General features: G+C 36.6%; 1 protein-coding gene across 5 annotated transcripts in view; it reads left to right on the top strand.

Moving 5' to 3' along the window:
• BANK1 (B cell scaffold protein with ankyrin repeats 1) overlaps positions 1-27,927 on the top strand; it is a 319,683-nt gene that overhangs the window by 61,051 nt on the left and 230,705 nt on the right. The window contains exon 1 of one of the 5 annotated variants that reach the window (XM_061419556.1): positions 21,377-21,505. The exons of the other annotated variants lie outside the window; for them this stretch is intronic. Within the exon in view, the coding sequence (XP_061275540.1) occupies positions 21,427-21,505 (79 nt within the window). The 5' untranslated portion in view covers positions 21,377-21,426. Of the gene's footprint in view, positions 1-21,376; positions 21,506-27,927 lie in introns of those variants that run through there. 5 annotated transcript variants of the gene reach the window in all.

The following is a 27,927-nucleotide window of genomic DNA, read 5'->3' as shown; positions in this document are numbered from 1 at the left end:
TGGAATAAATGTACAGCTAAAAAAGAATGTTGTAGACAAATCCATAAACTCTTATTTTACAAATAGGTTACATAATTAGTAACAGTGCAGTTCATTACCTCAGTCTACTACAACTTTTCAGTTAATTGCAGTGGTTAGCAAATGTAAACATTTTATAGGGTTTTTGTAGGGTGATTGTTGTTCAGCCATTTAAACATTCCATCCAGATCATTTCTGATCAGCTGTATTATTGCATAGTTGCTTACTAGCTTAGAAAGAAAGACTTTGAGTAACTCTTGTCTAGCCACATATTTTTAACAATGTCTGTTATTCATAAATGTAGTGTCACAAAGATGACTTGAGAAAGGCTCAATTATTTGTTTTCATTTATTTACACTCTCCCATTTAGGGAGTATGGACTCTGAGGCTAGGGCATATCTGTTTCCCTGAGAACACACCATGTAGCTTTGAATGACAATAATTCACGCGTCGTTGTTTTTGTGTAAGGAGGCTAGAAACACAGACTGAACTAGATGCACTCTGAACGGCTTTCTCTCGTGGAGTTCGAATCTTACTGCTTGGGACTATTTTCAAATTCCTTTCAATTGTGGTTAACATATAATCAGGCTAGGGTGTTAGAAGGGTTATTCTGGCAGTGTGGTGTACAAGTAACGGCTGCATGACTGGTCAAGAGGATACTGCAGTGGTACAGGAGAGAAATGATAAAGGGCTGAATTAAGGAATTAATGGAGAGATGGATCCAAGAGGACAAATTAGCAAGCTACTTAAAGGATGAAATAATACATCTTAAGGACAAATTGGATGTATGGACATTTCAGCGACAGTAGGAAGGTGAGGGTGTCGCTCAGATTTCTGTCTTTGGAACTTGTGACTCTTCCCAAATGTGGCTTAAAACATTTTCTCTTATGTATAATATGATTATTAAACATTTTGTTCTCAAGAAACTTTATATTCTTAAAAACATTTGATAATCCCAAAGAGCTTTTATGTTAGTTAAATTTATTGACTTTTATTATGTCAGAAATTAAAATGTAGAATTAAGAATCTGATTCATTTTAAAATAGTAAATTCATTCCTGTCAGTGGGAGAAGTGGTATTGCTTGACATTCTTGCAAAACTCTAATGTCTAATGTAATAGAAGTCAGTTGGATTATCATGTTGGCTTTGGCAACATACTGTATGTGAAAAAAGTTCTGTCTCTGATTTGTAGTTAGAAAAGAGAGGAGTTACTGTTAATACTACCCTTATATGAAAACTATAAAACACTCTAAGAGAGTTACTGTTAATATTAAGAATCTACCTCAAACTTGACAAGTATTTCTTAAAGAGCTGCAATTTGTATGGTCGAATTTAGAATTTCAACTTACCTGACTACTTTATTATGGTACTCAGAAATATTGATCAATAAAATGTGAATCTTAAGAATATACAATGGATTAAAGACAATCTCATGCTTTAACCAATAAGAATGAAAGAACTCTGATCTAAACGTAAACATAAATAACATTTCTATGTAAAAGAGAAAACTTGGACAAGTGATAGTTTTTAAAGCTTAGCTGCAAAAATCAGTGGGAGAAGTGGTATTTTTCTTGACATCCAAAACTCTAATGTATAATGTAATAGAAGTCAGTTGGATTATCATGTTGGCTTTGGCAACATACTGTATGTGAAAAAAGTTCTGTCTCTGATTTGTAGTTAGAAAAGAGAGGAGTTACTGTTAATACTACCCTCAAACTTGACAAGTGATAGTTTCTTAAAGCTTAGCTGCAATGTGGCATCTAAAAATATATCAGTAGACTTTTTGTACTCTGCTAAATATACTCAGTTCTTTGGCCTGTCTTGCACTTTTAATGTCTCTTCTATCCATGCATGATTTTATAACATCATACATTGGTCATGTAGAAAATATTGATTTACTTGGATACAGATCTTCTAAGTATTGATGTATTTCATTATAGAGCATCCCCCAATCACATTCATTAATATCACCATTGATCTAATTAGAAAAGTATTATGTATTGGGAAGGTCTCAAGCTCATGGTTTGGATATAAGTTTTTCAATGTTCTATTTTTTGCTCGAAGTACAATTTTTTTTTGCTCAATGTACAAATTTCTAATTGTCAACAAACACTGTCAACGAGTTTTCCTTGAAATGACAAGTTCATTCACTTTCAAGAAAATGTCTGCAGGTGACCAAGTCTGAATAACCATAGTTTATCTGTTAGTTTTTCTTTCAAGTACAACTGTTGTTTCATTGGGAAGTAGGGGGAGCCTATTGCCTATTTTCAGCAGCAAATCAAAGAATTACATGGACACTTGTCCCTGAGATGATTACTAAACTTGAGTATGTAGCAGAAGTGCAGTATACGCATTTTGCCATGTAGAATTTTAAAAAGACAGGTGTTGGGCTTTCTCTTTCTGGCCAAGTGGAGTAATTATGATCCAGTACAGCTAAACAAAATAGACAGTATATATGAAGCAACCATTTTCAGATACTGGACATGAGGCCATTCAGGAATATCAGCACTGAGAGGGGAGACAGTAAAGTTAGTCCTATAATTTTCCCAGTTTAATACCTGGAGAGAGTTTCCATGACACCAGAGGGGAAAGGGTGACCCAGGTGGAGTCATTGGTTACTCAGAGTTCAGGAGATGGAGATGGGAGTACCAGAGGCTGAGGCATCATGAGTTCGCCAGGCACAGTGCTGAAGCAGAGAGAGCTGCTCAGAGAGGAGCCATGGAGAACTGCAAAGTATTGTTCATCTTCAGCTGAATACCAAACAAAACATGCCAGCAAGGAAACTACTCAAAACCAAAGAAAGAACCATCCTGAGGGACCAGAGGAACCTCTCAGGAGTTCACTCAGACATGGGAATAGTTTGTGTATCCATCCACCTCCAAGAGTGGAAAAAACCTTATAGGTCAAGAAACGTCTGGGAGGATACTTAGCCAAGTATCGCCTGGCCAGTGAGGGCAAAATCAGCCCTAAATGAAAAACAGTTTTGGTCATGCATAACAAAATTTAAAAGCAGACCTTGAAATATTATATTGTTATCAAGTAATGTAATTGCATCCTAGAACAAAGTTCAAGTATATTTGTAGGGATATAGCACCCATGATAAAGACTGTAATGTCCAACAGCAAACAAAAATTCTCCAGCTTTCCAGAAAGCAGGGAACTTTACATGTAATCAGTAGAGAAATCAATCATAAAAGACTTGTATCTGGAATATATGGAGAACTCTCAAAACACAATAATAAGAAAACAATCCAATGAAAAAAACTGGGCAAAAGATTTAAGTAGATACTTGACCAAAAGAGATATCTGGATTGCAAGCAAACACATAAAATGATGCTCAAAGTCATTAATCATTGTGGCACAAACCACACTACTATTTTCCAAAGTGGTTATACCATTTTACATTCTCACAAGCAGTGCTGAGGGTTCCAATTGCTCATCACCCTTACCAACACTTGGTCAGTCTTTCAATTTCAGCCATTCCGATGGTTGTGTAGTGGTATCTTATTGTGTGCTTTTTCCTTATATGAAATTAACATTTATTTTAAGCACAAGTGCATGGTGGTTAATCACACAGTTTGGTGCCACTGCCTTCATTATTCATGCTTAGACAGCATTTGTCTTACTATCCATTACTTTTGCCCCAACTTAGACAAACTACATTTTAGTATTATTATGAAAATTGTTTTGACCTCATGGACCCTTTGAATCTCTGTTCTAGTCTGCACTTTCCCCCTAGACTTCACATTGTTTATATATGTTACACCTTCAGATCTTATTTAAAACCATAACTACTACCCATAGCATCTCAGGGCTATCAAGAGCCCTCTCTTTCTCCCACATTCAGTGAACTTCTCTGCCTTAGAAATCTCTCTGCTTTCTCACTGCCCATTCCCATCAGCCTGGATCATCATCTTCTCTTTTACCTCTGGTGCTGGCAGCCTGTCTCCTCAATCTCTCTAGAATTCGCACTTGATTATGGGGCTCTACGTTACCTACAGAATAAAGTCAGAATGCCTTAGAGTAGCTGACAAGGCTGCTCAAAATCATATACTAGGTAACTTTTTAAAAATTAGTAGCATGGTTTGAAACACCTACAGTGCTTGTCCTCTAACTTAGACAATAATTAATTCTAACAGTAAATGTATGATGATAGCAGTACATTTAGGACAAAGGCCAATAGAACTGTTTTCGTAGTTCTAGAATGTATTAAAGTTTGAAAACTTATTAGCTGCCAACCTTTAGATTCAGAGATTGGATATCTGCTTTTATGCTTTCTCCAAGAAGCTAATAGTTCATTATAACTTCAGAATTCCAATTAAAATGATGGATTGTTTAAAAAGAACAGTACTCAAAAAGTCTGAATTATAAATGTGAGTTCAGGTATGTGATGCTCTACATACACAAGGGTTTTATTTTGTCCCAAAGAGCTTCTGTGACTTGCATGATTTAATAAAGTTGCTGAAACTACTTTTTGAGGCTGCAAAGACTAAGGTTTCAAGGTGTTTTCCTCAACTTATGGTCCATATTGGACTTTTCTTTGAAGAAATTAATCTCTTTTATTTTAATCAATTTATCTTTTTGAATTCTATTTTTCATTTTTATTATATTTTACATTGTTTTCTAAATATCATTTTTTGTCATTCTTATATATATCAAAGAATGAAACTCGAACACCAAACTGTTCAGTTCAGTTCAGTTCAGTCGCTCAGTCAGGTCCGACTCTTTGGGAACCCATGAACCACAGCACGCCAGGCCTCCCTGTCCATCACCAACTCCCAGAGTCCACACAAACCCATGTGGTTGTTGATGATGCCATCCAACCATCTCATCCTCTGTCATCCCCTTCTCCTCCTGCCCTCAATATTTCCCAGCATAAGGGTCTTTTCCAATGAGTCAGCTCTTTGCATGACGCGGCCAAAGTATTGGAGTTTCAGCCTCAACATCAGTCCTTCCAAAGAACACTCAGGACTGATCTCCTTCAGAATGAACTGGTTGGATCTCCTTGCAGTCCAAGGGACTCTCAAGAGTCTTCTCCAGCATCACAGTTCAAAAGCATCAATTCTTCCGTGCTCAGCTTTCTTTATAGTCCAACTCTCACATCTATACATGACTACTGGAAAAACCATAGCCTTGACTAGACGAACCTTTGTTGGCAAAGTAATGTCTCTGCTTTTGAATATGCTATCTAGGTTAGTCATAACTTTCCTTCCAAGGAGTAAGCGTCTTTTTATTTCATTGCTGCAATCGCCATCTGCCTTGATTTTGGAACCCCCAGAAATAAAGTCAGCCGCTGTTTCCACTGTTTCCCCACCTATTTCCCATGAAATGATGGACCAGATGTCATGATCTTTGATTTCTGAATGTTGAGCTTTAAGCCAACTTTTTCACTCTCCTCTTTCACTTTCACAAGAGCCTTTTTAGTTCCTCTTCACTTTCTGCCATAAAGGTGGTGTCATCTGCATATCTGAGGTTATTAATATTTCTCCCGGCAATCTTGATTCCAGCTTGTGCTTCTTCCAGTCCAGCATATCTCATGATGTGCTCTGCATATAAGTTAAATAAGCAGGGTGACAATATACAGTCTTGACGTACTCCTTTTCCTATTTGGAACCAGTCTGTTGTTCCATGTCCAGTTCTAACTGTTGCTTTCTGACCTGCATACAGGTTTCTCAAGAGGCAGGTCAGGTGGTCTGGTATGCCTATCTCAGAATTTTCACACAGTTTATTGTGTGAATAAATTTTCAGAATTTTCCACAGTTTATTGTGATCCACACAGTCAAAGGCTTTGGCATAGTCAATAAAGCAGTAATAGATGTTTTTCTGGAACTCTCTTGCTTTTTCGATGATCCAGTGGGTGTTGGCAATTTGATCTCTGGTTCCTCTGCCTTTTCTAAAACCAGCTTGAATATGCGTTAGTATACTGTATTGGTGTTTTTCCTTCTGGCTTACTTCACTCTGTATAATAGGCTCCAGTTTCATCCACCTCATTAGGACTGATTCAAATGTATTCTTTTTAATGGCTGAGTAATACTCCATTGTGTATATGTAACATAGCTTTTTTATCCATTCATCTGCTGATGGACATCTAGGTTGCTTCCATGTCCTGGCTATTATAAACAGTGCCACGATGAACATTGGGGTACACGTGTCTCTTTCCCTTCTGGTTTCCTCAGTGTGTATGCCCAGCAGTGGGATTGCTGGGTCATAAGGTAGTTCTATTTCCAGTTTTTTAAGGAATCTCCACACTGTTCTCCATAGTGGCTGTACCTGTGGTGGATTCATTTTGATATTTGGCAAAACTAATACAATTATGTAAAGTTTAAAAATAAAATAAAATAAAAAAAATAAAATAAAATAAAACCAGCTTGAACATCTGGAAGTTCACGGTTCATGTATTGCTGAAGCCTGGCTTGGAGAATTTTGAGCATTACTTTACTAGTGTGTGAGATGAGTGCAAATGTGCGGTAGTTTGAGCATTCTTTGGGATTGCCTCTCTTTCGGATTGGAATGAAAACAGACTTTTTCCTGTCCTGTGGCCACTGCTGAGTTTTCCAAATTTGCTGGCCTATTGAGTGTAGCACTTTCATAGCATCATCTTTCAGGATTTGAAATAGCTCAACTGGAATTCCATAACCTCCACTAGCTTTGTTAAGATCCATAGAACTCCATTCTCAAGTGATGATGGAGACACCCTCATCAAATTTGAAAGGAAATATTACATATGAGTTGTGTTTGACTTAAACACCCCTTCCTCTAGCTGGTAACCAACCATTTACTTGTTGCAATAATTATTTTTCTAGACAGAGATTTTAAACTTTATTTTCTTAAAATCAGTGACATTTTCTCATTCACACTGAGGTTTATTCTGGAAGATAATAAAACATAAGATCATATCAAATCAACAAACAGCTTGATACAAAGGTGTGCCTTTAACACTGATTTACCATATGTTTATATTTCACATAGGAAATAGGATAAGAGGCCCTTATATTTTAATTTTTAATTCTTCACTGAGAAACACAGTAGACAGTTTATATTATATTGAGAAATAAGTAAAGATTTTAAAAGTCAGACATTTTATGTTACCACCAAATAGGAGTTCACTTACACTCATATATTTAAGGACTTATAATTTTCTTTTTAACTTTGCATGAGACATTTCAAATTACTTTTTACTAATGTCTTAATATTCCTGTATATTGGAACAGTTTATTTTTTTTCAATTCCCATTTACAAATTGCATAATAGCAGAGTTGGAATTACATTTGTTCCCAAGAACTATATTTATCTATTAAATTTTTATGGTTGTACTACTTACTAGGCAATTATGAGTTTCTTTTGAATTGTAATAGGAATATTGGGGACAAGTGGAAATCGACACAGTTCTTACTCTTAAGTTCATCCTGTATCTGCATTTTGTTTTTAATCTTAATAGCATTATAGTGCTAGAAAATGGATATAAATAATGCTCATTAATCTCTCTAATAGTTTCTCATATGAAGAAGCTTAGCTTTTATTCAACTTTTCCTTTTATTCAAGTACCTCAACAGGAATTCTCTTTGACTAACATTATGGTAATTTGGTAATTGAGAACATGAATTTTCAACTCTACTAAAATGCCTCCCAACACTCTAATAAATGCTGTATCATTCCTGTCTCTAGTCTGAAGCTTCTTAAGCATGGGGGATTTTCTCAATCATTATTCCATTAGTCACAATGATTAGAACCATACACAAATAATTTTCTTATTCAACTGGCCAAGTTCTTTACAACTCATTGAAATTTGTTTAAAATATGAGAAAATATGATTTATATCTAATCATTAATTGTCAGTCTTTCAAAGATGTTTAGAATTTAGAAAGAGCTTAGAATTGGTGTTTTTTTCCTACTTTCTTTATTAGGAAAGATACTATATAATTTCAGATATTTAATTTTATAGTTTATGTGTTCTTAAATATATGAAACCAGCTTTGAAGTATGGATACGAATTTTAAAATCCAAAGAAATATATTTTAAAAAATCTAAATTTTTCTCTAATTATGAAAATAAGATATGCTTATTGTTAAAATTCTGAACTGTACAGAAAATATTAAAGAAGCCAGAAATAAAGATCACTCAGAATGACAATACCTTGAGGTAATGACTGTGAACATTTTGACAGTTTCATTCCAAAGATAAATTCTTATAATGTAGAATACAAGCTGTTTAATTGTTGAGAGAGTACTTCCAAACATGTATGTAGAATTGCTTTAAAACAAAATCATAGTTTTTGTTAGAGAAAAAGACCACAATGTCAAATTTTTGCCTTTGGGTCTGGAATGAAGGAAAAATGAAAATCTCACCAAAATTGATGTCTTACTGTGATGAAAGATTCTAGTATGGAACAAATACCTCAAAACAAACAAAATATTAATGTATGGAAGCATAGATTTAAACGGTAATGATAATCTCACTTACAGTTGCATAAAATATTGATGTAGGGGGAAGCAAAAATAAGCCATAAACAGATGAGCTATTAGAAAATGAAAGAAGATATAAATATATGACAGAGATATAAATATATGATGGGGATATAAATATATGATGAGGATTGTATTTCCTATAAAGGATTATTTTTAAAACCCTCTTTTTCTAAAGAAATCATAGACTCATTCTAGAGTTCTAGAGTTAAAAGTGGTCTCAAATAATATCTTGTCCAACATTGTCATTTGACAGATGAGATCTTGAGACATTAACTTGTTTATGCAGGACCCATAGTATCCATGTGGGCAAGAGTCCGGGAAAAATCCACATGGAGTCCAGATGCTGGCTCCTCCCCTTTGAATTCCAGTTCTCCCTTGGTGCTCGTGTGCGCATGAGGAAGCATATAGCTTCACTTCCATTATTTGTTCTTGACTGATCCATTCTTTCATGCCTTACATTTTAAAAATGCTTATTGTCTAATATTTAATGAATTTCTGTGAGTCACAAATTTCTATGTGTCAAACGCTGTTATAAGAACGTTATGCACATTTTTATTTAATTCACACAAAAAGTCTGGACACTAGTGACATTGTGATTTTTAAGTAAAAATACAAGCATGGGAGGGTCGGCAACTAGGAAATGACAGGGCTGAAATGTGGATCAGATACATCTAGCACCCAATTTAAAGTAAACAACTACCAAACAGATTTTTGTTAGATGTGTAAAAATGATTTTTAGGGTTCTTTGGGAGTACCAGCTCATTTTCACCTTCTTAGATGTACAGATACTCTTAAGTCTAATCAGAGTGTTATTAAAACCTGAGGTGGCAATAATTGGCATGAGCTTTGCTGAGGAAATACTGTCTCAGGTAAAATCCTCTTCTCTATCACCTATAGTTTCAATCGTGGGAAGATTTTCAGCTTTCATAAAACAATTCCACATTCTATATTTGACAGAAGGGTCACATTTGAACGTATTTTACATCTTAGGCCCTGTGACTTAATTTACATGAACAAACTTGCAATATATTTTATTTGAAGACAATATTATATAGTCTTATGAATTCAGTAACTTTCTTATGCTAAATGAACTTCAGAAAGTTTTCCCATCTGGAATAGTATAGCAGTACTTAAAAACTTTTAAAGTAGATAAGTTTCTGAATATTCCACTTGCAACATTTTCATTTTAGGCATCATATTTCAAAATTGCAACCAAGAAAATTATCTACTTTTCCTGTGTATCATCTTTCCAATGCGTATCATTTTTATTGGCCTCATTTCATTATTATGAGTTTTGTTTTCATGTTTCCTTGTCAATATTACTTCCCTATTTTGTAATTTTCATGATAAATACTCTATGATATTAATTTTGATTAGCATAAAATGATACCCCAGAGTGTTCTTCTTCAACAGTATTTTAGTCATAAACAGATTATTCTGATCTTCATCAATGTAGACACATTTTTCATATTAGCCTTTTGATCTCAAGGATATATTTTCATGCTGTTAATTAAAACATTAGAATCAAGCATTTTACCATTTTCCCCTTTATTGTTAACATTTAGATACTAATAATGTTTTTTTTCTCTACAATCCTGAAACATTTAGATATTAGGAGTGCTTTTTCCATAGCCCCCTAAATTAATATACTCTTTGTCTGTTTCCCCAGTTCCCAGGCAAGTCAGTGCCCTATCTGTGTAATTTATTTTTCCTCATTATTCAACTTTGGAGAATCTTCTTTGAATTATGTGTATTGGCTATAAGGCACAATTGCCTTATTTGGAATGCATTTTTTTTTTCCTTTGGCTTGGCTCAGTTTCCACTAAATAATGGTTTTAGCCAACTGACATTTATTGAACTTCTACTGTGTGGCAGGCTTTTAGTGGATACTTAGAGTTGACGTAGAAACAAAGACCACCCATCTTCTGCTATCAAGAGCTCACTAATGAAAGAGAAAGGAAAACAAATAATATGTAAATAATGTGATCCATGTGACACTTTTCTCTTTTCTTTTTTTCTGACCACACCACACAGCTTGTGGGTCCTTAGTTGCCTGACCAGGTATTGAACTTGAACTCTCAACAGTGAAAACATATGAGTCCTAATCACTGGACTCCCAGGGAATTCCTGTATTTGACACTTTCTAATCTAGTATATAGTACAGAGCCATGATCATGGATAATTTGGAAAAAGTCTTCTACCAGGAGCAACCAATGATAGGAGTGTTGAAAATTAATTAGGAGGATAAATGAGATTAGGCACAGCAGGCAAAGGAAAAGAGCATACATGAATGCATTAGAAAGATGATGGTTATGTTCAGGGACTGGGAGACTGGAATGGCTACAATGGGAGTACAGCATCCTTACAAATGAATCAAACGAAGTACTCATTAGGTTCTTCTTCACTCTTAACAGAAGCAGGCCTACCGATGAGGCCAAATGCTAGAGCATTTTGTGTGTGAAACTGGGGACCGGCATGATGTATGTGGACAAGCCAGACTATACCTCTGCGGCCATAAGCAAAAGGTTTGGAGTTGGATACTCCTGGATTGAAGTTCGGCTCTGTGAACTAGGGCAGTTCAACTTTTTTAAAACTCCATTTCTTTATCAGTGAAGTGAGAAAATAATACTATGTATTTTAGGACAATTGTGAGTATTAAATGCGATTATGTGTAAAAATCTCTACCTAGGGTTAAAAAAAAAGTGAAAAGTGTTAGTTGCTCAGTCGTGTCCAACTCTTTGTGATCCTATGGACTCTAGCCCACCAGGATGTCCATGGAGTTCTCCAGGCAAAAATACTGGAGTGGGTTGCCATTTCCTCCTTCAGGGGATCTTTGTGACCCAGGGATCAAATCAATGTCTCCCACGATGCAGAAATTTCTACCTAGGGTATTTGAGACGTAATCGGAACTCAATACACGTTACCTCTTGTTTTATCCCAATCTGAAAAGCTTCTTTTAGGATCTTGTCTTTCAATAAAGTGAGCTCCAGGAGAAACTTTCCTAGGCTTAAATGCAGTCATCTTTCTTATTAGTATATCTCACTGAATAAAAGGGAAAAAAGAAAACCAAAACTTATTGCTTCCCTAAAAGTGAACAGAGGTGTATAGACTCAGATTCTACTATTTTTATTCAAGTTAAAAAAGATGATGCTTATATACACTATTTCTGAGAGAATGAAAGTATCTTTTAAAGGTTGCTTTTGTGTGAAAGCAAGCAATTTCAAAGTCATTTTGTCTAGTCACATGAAAATAGAAAACCAAAACCTATAACACATGCTAAAATTATTTACACTTTATTTAATTTGGAAATTAAAATAAAATCCTCAGGTACAGAGTTCCTGGTATTTTGTGGAAATAGTCTTGGGTATCAGTTTCAAATGTTGATTACTATTTAAAATGCATAAAATACTGGTGGACATTAAAAAAAATACCAAGGACAGTCTGCTGTCCAAGTTCATGTTCTACTCTAGATGATTATAAAGAATTTGCAGATACTTGAAGGAAAAATGTCAGACTGTATCTGCTCCTTCAAATCTAATTTGGACTGAGAGAACCATCATTACCTACTGATAATGATTCCACATGTTTGGCACTATAAAAAGAGTCATTTTCTCTGGCAGTGAGAGTCAGTCCAACAACATACAAACCACCCCGGGGAATTCTTTCTAATATAAAACATTCTTGTGAGATAATTCAGTGAGCAGCAAGACTGGTAAACATATACCCTCACACGTAAATTGCCCTTTCTTTGTAAATTAAGGATTCTAACTAGAACATCAATTTAATGTCAAATGGAGTGTAATTTTATTTTGTCATAGGAATTAATGCCTTAGACATTTTCACTGGAGTTTTGGGCCATATGTTTTTAACAACTTTGAAAATTTTGTGTCTTTGATTCTGTAAGATTATTCTCATGATTAATGGACTATCATATGCAGGGATTTAACTTTGGGTGGGATACTGCATAGAGATTATGGATCCCTGAAGTCTGACTAGCTACTCCTCTTTGCTCTCTGTGTGTTCATCCATGTCCAGCTCATTTTGAGCCCTTGAACTGTAACCCACCAGACTCCTTCCTCTGTCCATGGGATTTCCCGGGCAAGAATATTGGAGTGGGTTGCCATTTCTTCCTCCAGGGGATCTTCTGGACCCAGGGATTGAATCTGCATTTCCTGTATCTCCTGCATTGGCAGGCAGAGTCTTTACCTCTGAGCCACCTGGGAAGCCCTGTCTTCAGCAGTAACTAGCTCTGTGGCCTTGGAAGTGTTCTCTCTGAAAGAGATAGCCAGCCAGACTCCACCGCTTACATTACTGTGATCCCTCAGTGCATAAAGGAGGAGGATGCCCCCTCAGATAATGATAGTGGTGTCTGTATGAGCCCTGATTCCTCTCTGGGCTCTCCCCAGCATAGCCCCTCCACCTCCAAGGGCTCTCCAAATAAGAGCCTGCTATCTCCAGGTACCCTCAGTGTCTCTTCCTGCCCCAAACCCTACGACCCTCCTGGAGAGAAGATGGTAGCAGCAAAAGTAAAGAGTGAGAAGCTAGACAAGAAGCTGAAGAAAATGGAGCAGAACAAGCCAGCAGCCCGTAGGTACCGCCAGAAGAAGAGGGCAGAACAGGAGGCCCTCACTGGTGGATGTAAAGAGCTAGGAAAGAAGAATGAGGCTCTGAAAGAGAAGGCAGATTCCTTGGCCAAGGAGATCCAGTATCTTAAAGATCTGATAGAAGAGGTTCGCAAGGCAAGGGAGAAGAAAAGGGTCCCCTAGTTAGGGTAGTCAGGAGTATGTGTGCTTGTATATAGGAAGCTGAAGCTGTGTTTTAATAAATTATTTTGTAGTGGGAAAAAAAAAAGGCTATTTCTTGCTCATAGCCTATTTTCCTCATTTGAAACATCACCTCCCTCCCTGTCTCCCAGAACTCCCCATCAGCCTTCCTGGCTTTAATTTTCTTCCTAGCATCTGCTACACTCCATATTTTGCACCTGTTTTTTTTTTTTTTTTTTTTGCCTCCACCTCTTTAGCTTGCAAGTCCTGGGAAGAAAGATTCACCTCAGCTCTTTGTAGATCACCTGATACATAACTGGTGCTTACTGAATAGTTATTCAAAGAATCAGTGGATTAATCTATAAAATGAGGTTAATATTAATACCTACTTCATCGAGTTGTAGACATTTCAATACATTGTATGTTAATGTATGCAAAACACTAACAGTACTTAGTACATAGTAAATGTTCAGTAGATTTTAGCTGTTATTAATACTCTTGAAGAAGTTTGTTAATAAAATCATAGGTAGTCATTCTAGAACAGATCTCTATTTGAAATTCTTTTCCTTTAGTCAATGAACTCGTAGCATTGTAGCATCCCTTTTCATTTGCTAAACTACAAGACATCATCACTAAAAACTTCCCAGCTTCCTGAGGGTAACTTGTGGTTGACTTTGCTACACTGGGAGGGGAAAGATGAGGACTCTATCCACTTGCTAGAATAATGTAGTCACTCACTGAAGATTGAACAGAAACTCAAGTCCAGGGTCAAGGGCGTGGGATTTGAAGTGAAAGATAATATTAATAATCTTATATTAATTTCTAATGCTTTTATTATTTACTTAAATTATTCATTCATGAGAGCTCAAAAAAGCTATTCTATTGTTATTTAGATTTAGGTAATTCATATGTGCAGTCTCTTTTTCTTATTCTTTCCAAGGGCAGTGATCTTGCATTAGGCATTCCAGAAGGATCCTGTCCTTGGCCTACCAGTATCTTCCCTTCTTTCCTTTTAGCCATTGAGTCACTTACCAAGTCTAGTGACTCTGTTGGCTGCTGAGCCATTGAGAAGATCAGATTAGCCATATGTGCCTTGTTCTTGCTTCTGTATATCTATCACTCTGTATTCTCCTGAAACACTAGGATCTTTTGCTATGTGTAAATAACCTGTAATAAGTGAAAAAAAGTGAAAGTGTTAGTTGCTCAGTCTTGTCTGACTCTTTGCAACCCTGTGGACTGTAGCCTGCCAGACTCCTTAGTCCGTGGGATTCTCCAGGCAAGAGTACTGGAGTGGGCAGCCATTCCCTTCTCCAAGGGTTCTTCTCAACCCAGGGATCGAACCTAAGTCTCCCACACTGCAGGTAGATTCTTTACTGTCTGAGCCACCAGGGAAGCCCACCTGTACAACACCAAAAATAGAAACATTAAGATTAACATTAATATGGATCGTTCCCTGAGTCTCAAAGGGAAGACCATAATAGATTCCTCACAAAGAGAGGTTGTCACTTTTCCACTCTTGGTCCACTTCCTCTAATCTCATTTCCTTCAAGAATTTCCAATTAAAATATATTAATTCATTATTGTAAAAATAATTTTTGAGCACCTATCATGTGTTCAACAACAAACAAGATAATCAATTCTTCAATCTCATAGAGATTGAAGAAAGACTGATTGAGCATTGTTTCCAGTGACTAGAATATTCTCTCTTTCTCCTCTTCATCATTTTACATTTAAAGCCTTCTTCTGAGAAGGCCAACCTGAGTGCCTGGTCCTCAGTGGTCTTTATCTAACAACTAGCATGTGGTGTTGGTGTCAGTGTTCCTAGCTAGGTAAAGAAGCTATAGAAACAAAGTAATATCCCCCTGATTAAATTATTAAAGCTTCTTAGGAGGAAAACGAATTCTAATAATTTTCTAAACAATATTGAAATTTCAAGGACCAGAAGAGTCTTAACATTTATTTTGCAAAATTTAAGATTTTGCTATTAAATTTACTGCTGCTGCTGCTGCTGCTAAGTCCCTTCAGTCGTGTCCGACTCCGTGCAGCCCCATAGGCGGCAGCCCACCAGGCTCCCCGTGCCTGGGATTCTCCAGGCAAGAACACTGGAGTGTGTTGCCATTTCCTTCTCCAGTGCAGGAAAGTGAAAAGTAAAAGTGAAGTCGCTCAGTCATGTCCGACTCTCAGCGACCCCATGGACTGCAGCCCACCAGGCTCCTCTATCCATGGGATTCTGCAGGCAAGAGTACTGGAGTGGGGTGCCATCGCCCTCTCCGATTAAATTTACTACTTAGGGCTTTATTACATTATTCCTGGGTTAACTGTATCTACATTTAATTTTTTTAACTCTGTTCGATAAGAAGTAATATGGCTCAGTGGTAAAGAACCTGCCTGCCAATGCGGGAGTCATTGGTTCTATCCCTGGGTCGAGAAGATACCCTGGAGAAGGAAATGGCAATATCCACTTCAATATTTTTGCTTGGGAAATCCCAAGGACAGAGGAGCCTGGCAGGCTATGGTCCGTACTGTGGTAATGTCAAACACAATTTAGCAACTAAACAATTTTCTTCACAGCTTTGAAACATTAGAAGAGGAATAAAATATTCTGTTTGGCTGAACAACTTATGGTAGAAAAATAGTTTCTGGCTCACAGAATTTAAAAAATATATACAAATAGTTTTAAATGGTTGACAGAAATTCAGTAATCCAGCATTGAAAAGGGATTATAATTTTAAGCGTGTATTCAAAATAAAATGCAGTGTATGTGAAAATTTTGATCGCAAAGAGCTGTTAGCATTTAAAGGGTTATTATTTCACCTAATAGTATACATACATATAAAACAGTCCCATTTTAGTTTTTCAAAAATATGCATTTATATTCTTAAAAAAACAAAAGACTGTAAGGTATATATCTCAAAAGTTAGGGAGGGTTATCTCTAGGAAATAATATTATAGATGATTTTATTTTCTTCTTTGTGTGTTCCAGATTATTCATTGTTGTTGTTCAGTCACCCAGTGGTGTCTGACTCTGCAACCTGATGGACTGCAGCATGCCAAGCCTCCCTGTCCCTCACCATCTCCCAGAGTTTGCCCAAGTTCATGTTCTGTTGCATTGGTGATGCTTTCTAGCCATCTCATCCTCTGATGCCTTCTTCTCCTTCTGCCCTCAGTCTTTCCCAGCATCAGGGACTTTTCCAATGAGTCAGCTGTTTGCATCAGGTGACCAAAACACTGGAGCTTCAGCTTTAGCATCAGTCTTTTCAGTGAATATTCAGGGTTGATCTCCCTTAAGATTGACTGGTTTAATCTCTTTGCTGTCCAAGGGACTTTCAGGACTCTTCTCCAGCACCACAGTTTGAAGGCATCAATTCTTTGGCATTCTGCCTTCTTTACAGTCCAGCTCTCACAACCGTACGTGACCACTAGGAAGACCATAGCCTTGACTATACGGACTTGTGTCTGCAGAGTAATGTCTCTGGTTTTCAGCACACTGTCTAGGTTTGTCATTGCTTTCCTGCCAATAAGCAGTCTGATTTCGTGGCTGCAGTCACTGTCCACAGTGATTTTGGAGCCCAAGAAGAGGAAATCTGTCACTATTTCTACCTCTTCCACTTCTATTTGCCATGCAGTACTGGTGCTGGATGCCATGATCTTAGACTTTTTGGATTGGGGGCAGGAGGAGAAGGGACAACAGAGGATGAGATGGCTGGATGGGATCACCGACTCAATGGACATGAGTTTGAGTGAACTCCAGGAGTTGGTGATGGACAGGGAGGCCTGGTGTGCTGCAACTCATGGGGTTGCAAAGTTGGACAGGACTGAGCGACTGAACTGAAGTGAACTGAACTGGTGCTGGATGCCATGATCTTAGATTTTTTAATATTTTTTTAATATTTATTTATGATTAAAGTCATAAGCTGGCTTTTTCACTCTCCTTCACCCTCATCAAGTTCCTCTTCATTTTCGGCCATTAGAGTGGTATCATCCACATATCTGAGGCTGTTGATGTTTCTCCCGCCTATCTTGATTCCAGCTTGTAACTCATGCAGCCTGACATTTCTCATGATGTGCCGAGTATATAGGTTAAACAAACAGGGTGACAGCGGACAGCCCTGTCCTACTCCTTTCTCTATCTTGAACCAATCAGTTGTTCCATACAGGGTTCTAACTGTTGCTTCTTGACCTGCATATAAGTTTCTCAGGAGACAGGTAAGATGGTCTGGTGTTTCCACCTTTGTAAGAGCTTTCCACAGCTTGTCATGATCCACACAGTCAAAGGCTTTAGGACCACTCCCTTGTCATGGCCAAGGGGCTTGCGTAACTCAATGAAGCTATGAGCCATGCTATGCAGGGCCACCCAAGACTGCCAGGTCAAAGCAGAGAGTTCTGACAAAAGCCCGATCCACTGAAGTGGGGAATGGCAAACCACCCCAGTATACCTGCCATGAGAACCTCATGAACTGTATAAAAGGCCCAAAATTATACACAATGAATATTTATTACTTATGTAAAAATACATAAATGTGATAATGAAAAATAGAATTGGTGCTGTCCTCTCACCTAGTGAAAATGATGAATAATTTTTGTTGATATTCCTTTTTGTCTGATTTTTGGAAAAGTAATATTTGTGTTGTTCGGAATGTGTTCTCAGTCATGCAGTCGTGTCTGACCCTGCTGTCCCATGGACTGTAGCCCACCAAGCTTCTCTGTCCATGGAATTTTCCAGACAAGAATATTGGATTGGACTGCTATTTCCTACTCCAGGGAATCTTCCTGACCCGGGAATCAAACACGCATCTCTTATGTCTCCTGCATTGGCAGGCGGATTCTTTACCAATGAGCCACCTGGGAAGCCCATATTATAAAGGATGAAGAAGAAAATTTTGAAAATAACTTTTACTCCTATCTCTCAAAAATAATCGCTGTTAAAATAACAGTAATTTTTTTCTTGCTCTAATATATATATGTACATACACAAATATGGCAGTATACTTATAGATCTGTATCATTTATGTATATGTAAAGGAGTACGTCAAGGCTGTATATTGTCACCTTGTTTATTTAACTTCTATGCAGAGTACATCATGAGAAACCTGGGCTGGAGGAAGCACAAGCTGGAATCAAGGTTGCTGGGAGAAATATCAATAACCTCAGATATGCAAATGACACCACCCTTATGGCAGAAAGTGAAGAAGAACTAAAGAGCCTCTTGATGAAAGTGAAAGAGGAGAGTGAAAAAGTTGGCGTAAAGCTCAACATTCAGAAAACTAAGATCATGGCACCTGGTCCCATCACTTCATGGCAAATAGATGGGGAAACAGTGGCTGACTTTTTTCTGGGCTCCAAAATCACTGCAGATGTTGATTGCAGCCATGAAATTAAAAGACGCTTACTCCTTGGAAGGAAAGTTATGACCAACCTAGACAGCATATTAAAAACCAGAGACATTACTTTGCCAACAAAGGTCCGTCTAGTCAAGGCTATAGTTTTTCCAGTGGTCATGTACGGATGTGAGAGTTGGATTATAAAGACAGCTGAGCGCCAAAGAACTGCTGCCTTTGAACTGTGGTGTTGGAGAAGACTCTTGAGAGTCCCTTGGACTGCAAGGAAATCCAACCAGACCATCCTAAAGGAGATCAGTCCTGGGTGTTCATTGGAAGGACTGACGTTGAAGCTGAAACTCCAATACTTTGGCCACCTCATGCGAAGAGCTGACTCATTTGAAAAGACCCTGATGCTGGGAAAGATTGTGGACAGGAGGAGAAGGGGATGACAGAGGATGAGATGGTTGGATGGCATCATCGACTCAATGAACATGGGTTTGGGTGGACTCCAGGAATTGGTGATGGACAGGAAGGCCTGGCGTGCTGCGGTTCATGGGGTCACAAAGAGTCAGACACGACTGAGCGACTGAACTGAACTGAACTGATTATATATAAATATATGCATACATCTACACACATGTACATATATATGCTTTTATATTCAGTGAACATCGTAACAAAAATTACCTCATTCATTTGGAATGCTTCTCAAACCATACTTTTCATGAATTTCTATTCAGATTAATCTGGTTTTTTTTTTTTTACATAATTCTAAGAAAAGACTAACAGAAAGAAACTGGTAAATTGCTGCATTTATCTGAGTTAAGTGTACATTATCATGTACTAGGTATTTCAGTGTAATATTTTCTAAGACCACAAAAAGTCATTTCCCTACTCATGAATTGTAAATCCTTTGTATTATTTAGCATCTAGACCTGCAATGATCAATTTATACACAAAGTTTTCTTGTAACCTAGACTTTAAAAATACAGCAACCAGAATAGAGTTAATATTTTACAGTGTCATTCATTAAAGGCAATAATCGAAAGTCTGATGGTCAGTTTTTGTTTGCAATCTTATTCAATAAATATGGATTTTATTTCATTCTGGATATTCTGCTGAAAGGGATTATCACTGATATGTGTTAAACTTCTTCAGAGAGGATGTAATTAGGGTTTATTTCATTAACTGGCATTCCAATTCTTTCATCCAAGTGTTTCATTTATCCAGTTGCAGGGCATAACAGTTGATAGCATTGTCGTTGTTGTTTAGTCACAAAGTTATGTCCAACTCTTTTGTGACCCGATGGACTGTGTAGCCCCCTAGGCTTCTCTGTCCTTTGGATGTCCCAGGCAAGACAACAGCAGTGGGTTGTCATTTCCTTCTCCCGGGGATCTTCCTGACCCGGGAATTGAACCTATTTGGCAGGCAGATTCTTTACCACTAAGCCACCTGGGGAGCCCGTCGATAGAATAGGTAATGCTAATATTACCTTAGCAACTCTCAGAAAAATTATAAACAATGAAAATGTGTAGGAGAGCAGAGGCAAGCTTAGTGCTTTCTAAGCTTTGATGATTTTCTCTAACTTTGTTCAGTTCCCACCTTTAGGGTTATACTGATTGAAATACAGATGTATTTCCTTAAAACAGCCAGGCAAAGAGTGTGGTAGATAGAACAAAATACTGTCCTTCAGATACAAGCTACAACTTCACTCACCCTCCAGATAAAAAACCAGGCATGGATTTATTTAATCATAAATCAAGCAACAAATATTTACATCTGCTATGTATATGAATACGCAACATCTTATCACTATGGTTACTCATATAAATATTGAGCATCTGCTGTGTTAAAGGGGGCTTCCAGTGTGGCTCAGCTGGTAAAGAATCCACCTGCAATGTGGGAGACCTGGACTTGATCCCTGGGTTGGGAAGATCCCCTGGAGAAGGGAAAGGCTACCCACTCCAGTATTCTGGCCTGGAGAATTCCATGGACTGTATAGTCCATGGGATCACAAAGAGCCGGATACGACTGAGGGGGCCCTATTATATGTACCAGAGATAGAAAGTGGTAAAAAGGACTAATTACTTGACCTCAAACAGTTGCATTCTAGATGGATGGACAAGAAACAAGGAAAAAAAAATACATGATATGATTTCAGTTCGTGGCTCATGCTTTGTTAATGTTATGGAACAGTATCACACCAAGGTACAAATTGTTAATCTACATCATTTCTCAAACTTCAGTGTGCATTCAAATCATTTGGGATCCTTTTAAAATGCAGTTTATGATTCAGTAGCTCTAGGGTGGTGGCTAGAAGTATGCATGTCTAATAAACTGCTGGTCTGAAGACAACAGTCTTGAGTTGCAAGATATAGTATCATTTTTGTGTAGTTAGTTTGACTAAGAGGTGGGTAATAAAATGTATCTTAAAGGAAAAGTGGGTAATGGGTGATGGACTATGAGAAGGGGAAAGGATAGGAAAAAGGAGAAAATATAATAAACAGAATAGAACAGAAATGCAGATAAAAATGGAACACACAGGATACCAAAAACAGCATCTCCTTACATATTCTCTGTCTTAGAACTATTCCTGCTTGTTATGGAATAAAATAAAAAAAACTAAAGTACTAAGAGTAAAATTAAATATATACTGATGTCTCCGTTTGCAAGAACTGGTAGAGTTTGTGCAGTTTCAGTGCCAAGATAAATGTGCATATTTAAATAATGTAGATTTATCTTTTTATTATTGGAAACCCACATTTACTTGGTTATATTGAGTATGTCTGTTTGTATATATATTTATTAGGTAAGAAATTTTACTATGATCATTATTATTTTTCTTTGGACATAGCCTTGAATGAAGTATTCCTTATTTTGTGTCTTTTATAATGCCCCACAGACAAAAAGATTAAGATACCTGAGGACTAGACTGAAAGGTTGGTAAAATTACATCTTTTTGTGCAGTTTATTTGTTTCCTTTACCTCTTGGAAAAGTACCTGTTTACTTCCCCGAGTGATAGGGAATGTTATAGTCTTTGGTATGACATTAAAACTCCAGAAGAGCATACTAGAATCTGTAATGCCTTAAGCATACTTAATGGTATTAGCTACATTATGATTAAAGAATCTTTTACTAAGTTATAAATCTGTCCAAAAAATGACGTTGTGTTGAAATTCCAGGAATATGTTGCAGTGCTTTCTGAATCATAGTTAGCCGTACAAACTTAGAAAGATAGATTTATGATCTTTTGAAAATAAAAAATTGCTTTTATTCAATTTGATATCAGAAATTAGAAAAAGAATGAGACTAATATTGAGTGCCTATCCTAGGCCTGACACACATTTTATTAAATGTAATCCAAACAATCCAACAAGGAAGTCATTTACTCCATTAAACAATTGAGGAAATTGAAGCTTGTCTTCCAAGGTTGCATGAGAAGACAGGAAGTTTTTTTTTAGCAGCAGACATATGTCTCCTATATTATTGCTTGCCTCTCTCTCTCTCTGTTCCCAAATTATAAACTGAAACCTTGCTTTGTTTTTGACGTATTGATAGATTTGAAGGGTCATTGGGTATTGAGGAATAACTTCTTTTTTCATCAGATCACTATAATGAAAGCAGTTCAAGTATGATAGCAATAAAGGATTCTATCTTTTTTCAGTCTCCACTGAGTTTTGCTAATTATCAGAAAACCTATCCTTATTCCAAATGAGGATTTAATCAATTGGCAAATAAAAACAAAAGATAAAAATACTACACTAAAAGTTAATTTTTTGAAAAAATAGTATTAAAAAGTTTCTATTTTGAAAAGCATTTGATATGTTTTAAAAATTAAATATATAATAATTTTTTCCAACTTAATTCATAAGGAAGTTTATTTTCTGATGCTTAACTATTTTATTGTTTTGCTAAGTTTACAGTGTAATATTGGGTGCTAAAAATTATACAGAATTATCTTGCCTTAGGATATCTGTAATTTTCCTCTAGGATTATATTTATTTTAAAAGAGTAAAGACAAGTTAATTTCAGTTAATAGTTTCGGCGATTGCTTAGATCACCTGAGCATGAGGTGATTTGTGGTAAGCTGGTTTATTTCGTATATTATCTGAATAGCTGCGTTTCCTCCCCATTTTTCCATTATCATACATAAAGATAATAATCTTTTCTGTAATTTCATTTGCATGTTGTAGAAGAGGGGTAAAGACATTTGCTCAATCTGTAATCTTGATCATTTTATTCCTGTATTTGAGGAATGTATATAGTTCAATCTATAAAACAAATATATTTTCAGTATAGAAAATCAGAATAGTTATTAGTATATTAGATATTAAAAATAACTGATATTATTAGTTATGTATGAAATAAAATTGCTCATGACTCCGTCAATCAGAAATAACCTCTAGGTATCTTGGATTTATATAGCTAGTCTATTTGTATGCTTTCAAAAATTTGTCTTGAGTTTCTACCACATAGTTCTGAATATGTATACATATTAAAAGGCTTTATTTTTTAGAGCAGTTTTAGGTTTACAGCAACTGAGAGGGAGATACAGAGATTTCCCATATAGTCTCCACCCTGTCACCCCCAATGACATATATGCTATGCTATGCTAAGTAACTTCAGTTGTGTCCGACTCTGTGTGACCTCATAGACGGTAGCCTACCAGGCTCCCCCATCCCTGGGATTCCCCAGGCAAGAACACTGGAGTAGGTAGCCACCCCAATTATCATCACTCACCACAATGGTACATCTTTTTTACCATTTAAGAATGAGCCTACATTAACATACCATAATCCCTCAAAGTCCATAGTTTACCTTAGGGTATACTCTTGGTATTGTACAATCTAAGGGTTTGGACAAATGTATAATGATATGCATCCATCATTAATGGTATCATAAACAGCATTTTTACTGCACCCCAAATCTGAGCTCTGCCTATTCACTCCTCTCCCTTCTATTCCAGACCCCTGGCAATCCCAGATCTTTTTACTGTCTCTAGAGTTTTGCCTTTTCAAGAATGTCATATAGTGGGAATCATGCTATATATGGCCTTTTCAGAGTGGCTTCTTTCACTTAGCACTAAGCATTTAAGGTTTTTTCCCCGTGTTTTTTCATTGTATAATAGCTTACTTCACTTATTAGTGCTGAATAATATTTTCTTGTGTGGATGAACCAGAGCTTCTTCATTTACCTGCTAAAGAATATCTTGATTGCTCCCAAGTTTGGGCAATTATGAACAAAGCTGCTATAAATATCTATATGTAGATTCTTGTGTGGACATAGGTTTTCCAGTTCATTTGAATACATACCAGGGAATGCATTTGTTAGACTGAATGATAAGAATATGTTTAGTTTTGTCAGAAACCACCAAAATGTCTTCCAAAATAGTTGTATCATTTGCATTTCCACCAGCGATTGATGACAGTTCTTGTTCCAAATTCTTGGTAGCATTTGCTATTGTCAGTGTTCCAAATTTTGGCCATTCTAACAGGTGTATAGAGCTATTTCATTGTTATTTTCATTTGCATTTCCCTGATGACATACAAGTGGAGCATCTTTTCATATGCCTATTTTCTACCTATATATCTTCTTTGGTGAGGTATTTAAAAACTTTGATTTAAAAAAAACTGATTTGGTTGTTTTCTTAAGTGTTGAATTTGAGTTCTTTATAAATTTTGGAAAACAGTCCTTTTCTAAATGTGTCTTTTGCAAATATCTTCTCTGAATCTATGGCTTATCTTCTAATTCTCTAGACATTGTCTTTTGCAGACATGTTTTTCATTTTAATGAAGTCCAGCTTATGAATTATTTCTTTCATGGATCACAACTTCAGTGTTGTATCTAAAAATGCATCATCATACCCAAAGTCATCTAGGTTTTCTCTTCTGTTATTAATGTCATCCAGTTTTATAATTTCATATACATTTATGTCTAGGATCCATCTTTAGTTAATTTTTGTGATTGTTGTAAGGTTTGTATCTTGATGGTTTTTTTTTTTTTTTGGATGTGATTATTTAGTCATTCCATCTCCATTTGTTGAAGTGACTTTTTTTGCCTCATTGTATTATTTTTTCCCCTTGCTTAAAGATCAGTTAACTATGTGATTCTACTTCTTGGCTCTTTATTGTGTTCCATTGAACTGTTTGATTATTCTTTTACCAAGACCACACTGTCTTGATCACTGTAGCTTTATCGTAAGTATTGAAGTAGTGTAGTGTCAGTCTTCCAACATCGTTCTTCACCTTCAATAATAAGCTGCCTACTCTGGATCTCTTGCCTCTCCATATAAACTTTAGAATCAGTTTGTCCATATCTGTAATTTTCTGATATTGTGATTGAATTGAATCTATAGAGCAAATTGGGATGAACAGACATCTTGACACTATTGAGTTTTTCTATTCATGAACACAGAATATCTTTCCATTTCAGTTCAGTTCAGTTCAGTTCAGTCACTCAGTCATGTCCAACTCTTTGTGACCCCATGAATCGCAGCACGCCAGGCCTCCCTGTCCATCACCAACTCCCAGAGTTCACTCAGACTCACATCCATCAAGTCAGTGATGCCATCCAGCCATCTCATCCTCTATTTTCCCCTTCTTCTCCTTCCCCCAATCCCTCCCAGCATCAGAGTCTTTTCCAATGAGTCAACTCTTCGCATGAGGTGGCCAAAGTTCTGGAGTTTCAGCTTTAGCATCATTTCTTCCAAAGAAATCCCAGGGCTGATCTCCTTCAGAATGGACTGGTTGGATCTCCTTGCAGTCCAATGGACTCTCAAGAGTCTTCTCCAACACCACAGTTCAAAATCTTTCCATTTACTTAGTTCTTATTTGATTTTGGTTATCAGAGTTTTGTGGTTTTCATCATATTGATATTGTACATATTTTTTTAGATTTATACCTAAGTATTTAACTTTGAGGAGGGACAAAGAAAAAGCTAGAAGGACTATTGTAAGTAGTATTCCATTTTTAACTTCCAATTACACTTGCTTATTGTTAATAAGACATTTTCCTCAGGAAAAAATATTGAAAAATTTATTATCAATGGACCTGCCTGAAAGAAAAGTTAAAAGACGTTTTTTAGTGAGAAGAAAAGTAATATAGATCAGAAATTCAGATCTGTAGCATCAAAGAAGGAATAACTGAAGATAAAATTTAAAAATATGAATATATATTTCCTATTTGTGATTGATCTAGAAGATAATAGTTTATTCAAAATAATACCAACAATGTATTTAATAATGTATGCTTATATAATATATGATGTAAATTTTACATATATATGCTTGTGTATGTTTATATATAATGACATAAATGAAAGCAGTAATATAAAGTATAGGAGGGAGGAGGAATCATTTTATTATTATAAGGTACTAAAACTATCTATAAAGTGGTACAATGTTATTTGAAAGTGGACTTGGATTAGTTGTAAATGCATATTGCAAACTCTAGGATAACACCACTAAAAATGTTTTTGAGTATGACTGATATGCTAAATAAAAAAGAAGAAAAATGGAATCATATAAAATGTTCAACAAAACACAATGGCAGAAAAACAGAAGAGAAAACAGGAACAAAGAACAGGGTAACAAAAACAGAAAACAAATGCTTTTTCCCTGGCCTCTTCAAATTGCACTCCCTTCCTTTTGGTATGTATGCCTTGTAATTTTTCTTGATAAGTAGACATAATGTGGGCTTCCCGGTGGCACTAGTGGTAAAGAACCCATCTGCTGGTGCAGGAGACATAAGAGACACGGGTTCGACCCCTGAGTTGAGAAGATACCCTGTAGGAGGGCATGGCAGCCCACTCCAGTATTCTTGCCTGGAGAATCCCGTGGGCAGAGGGCAGGCTACAGCCATAGAGTTGGGAAGAGTTGGATACAACTGAAGGGACATAGCACACAGAGCACAACGTAATATACTCTGTAAAAAGAACTGTTGCAGATAGACCTTTGGTAATGCAGTGGTGAAGTGTGGGGAGGAGGCTTTCTAGAGACCTGTGATTTAGGTCTCAGTCCTTTAGTAAGCCTACGCCTTTCAACTGTGAACCTCACAAGAGTTTATTCCCTTTAGGTGAGAGAGGATTGTTATAGTGGGCTACAGTTAGTTATTTCCCTTCCTGTGGTCAGTTCGTCTCTGAAAATACCTTAATAGATTAGGCTCTGATTAACTAATTTTTCCTGAGGGCAGGCCTTGTTAAGAAGACTAGAGTGCTCTGGAGTATCTAAGGTTGTTTCCATTTCCTTAGAAATACTGTTCCCCAATATTTGCTGTGGGAATCTGGTCAAGCTCCTAGAGCTAAATCTCAAAATAATGTGTCCCCTCCAACCTTTTAGCTGAACCCTCCTGGAGATTTTAACTCTCAGACTTGTCCTCTGTTGAGTGTCCAGCAATTTGTCAATTGCACTTCAAAAGCCACGACCACGAGGAACCCGTGCACCACAGGTAGAGAGTAGCCCCCACTTGCACAACTGGAGAAAAGCCGGCGCTGCACTGAATACCCAGCACAGCCAAACAAACAAACAAAAAATTAATCAAAGAAGAGTTGTCGAATTTTTAGTCTGTTCAGCTTTTTGTTTGTTAGGATGGAGTGGTGATGTCCAAAGCTCCTTAAATATGGAACCCGAAACAGGAAGTCCTATACTTCTTATTTTACTAAAACGGGAACCTACAAAATTGACAATTTTGTAACTTGAATTTTTTCACTTACGTCATAAACTTGTTCTTTACTGCTAAATGTTCTTTGATAGAATTTTAATTAGTGACAATACCTTTTATCACATTAGATATTTTTATCTGGTCTGTTATTGCTTAGACTGCTCCTAATTTTCTGCATTATAAACAGATCTTCTGTGAGAATTCATAGAGATAAATATTTTGAACATCTATGATTATGTCCTCAAAGTAAAGAAAATAGCTCTTCCTAACCTAATTCCACAGATGAATTAGCAGAAAACATCCTAGATACTGCTACGGTGGAACAGCATATACCTCTTAAGATACATTAAATAAAATCAGTTCTCCTGTTCTTTCATCAATTCACAAAATGATCGAACCAGTTCTATACAACCTTTCACTGTTTTGGGGTCTGTATGAAAGAGCGTGACAGAGAAAGAGAGAATGAGACTGCTTGTGGAAGTGCCTTAAATTGTTAGAAAAATAAAGTCTTTTATTCTGTAAATTTCAAAAGACAGAAAAACAACACAAAACAAAACAAAACCAACACGTCTTCTTAAGTGTGTAGCATGGGGACAGCTCCTTTCCAGAGGACATCACTTTTTTACTCTGCTTCTCTGATAGGAATGGTGACTTCACTTTTGAGATGCAATGACACCAAAATTCTAGCCACTTATTCTATATA

Source organism: Bos javanicus, chromosome 6, assembly GCF_032452875.1.
Source record: "Bos javanicus breed banteng chromosome 6, ARS-OSU_banteng_1.0, whole genome shotgun sequence".
In the NCBI taxonomy this organism is placed as follows: domain Eukaryota; kingdom Metazoa; phylum Chordata; class Mammalia; order Artiodactyla; family Bovidae; genus Bos; species Bos javanicus.
Note: the sequence above shows the minus strand (reverse complement) of the source record. Positions and strands in the feature narration are given on the sequence as shown.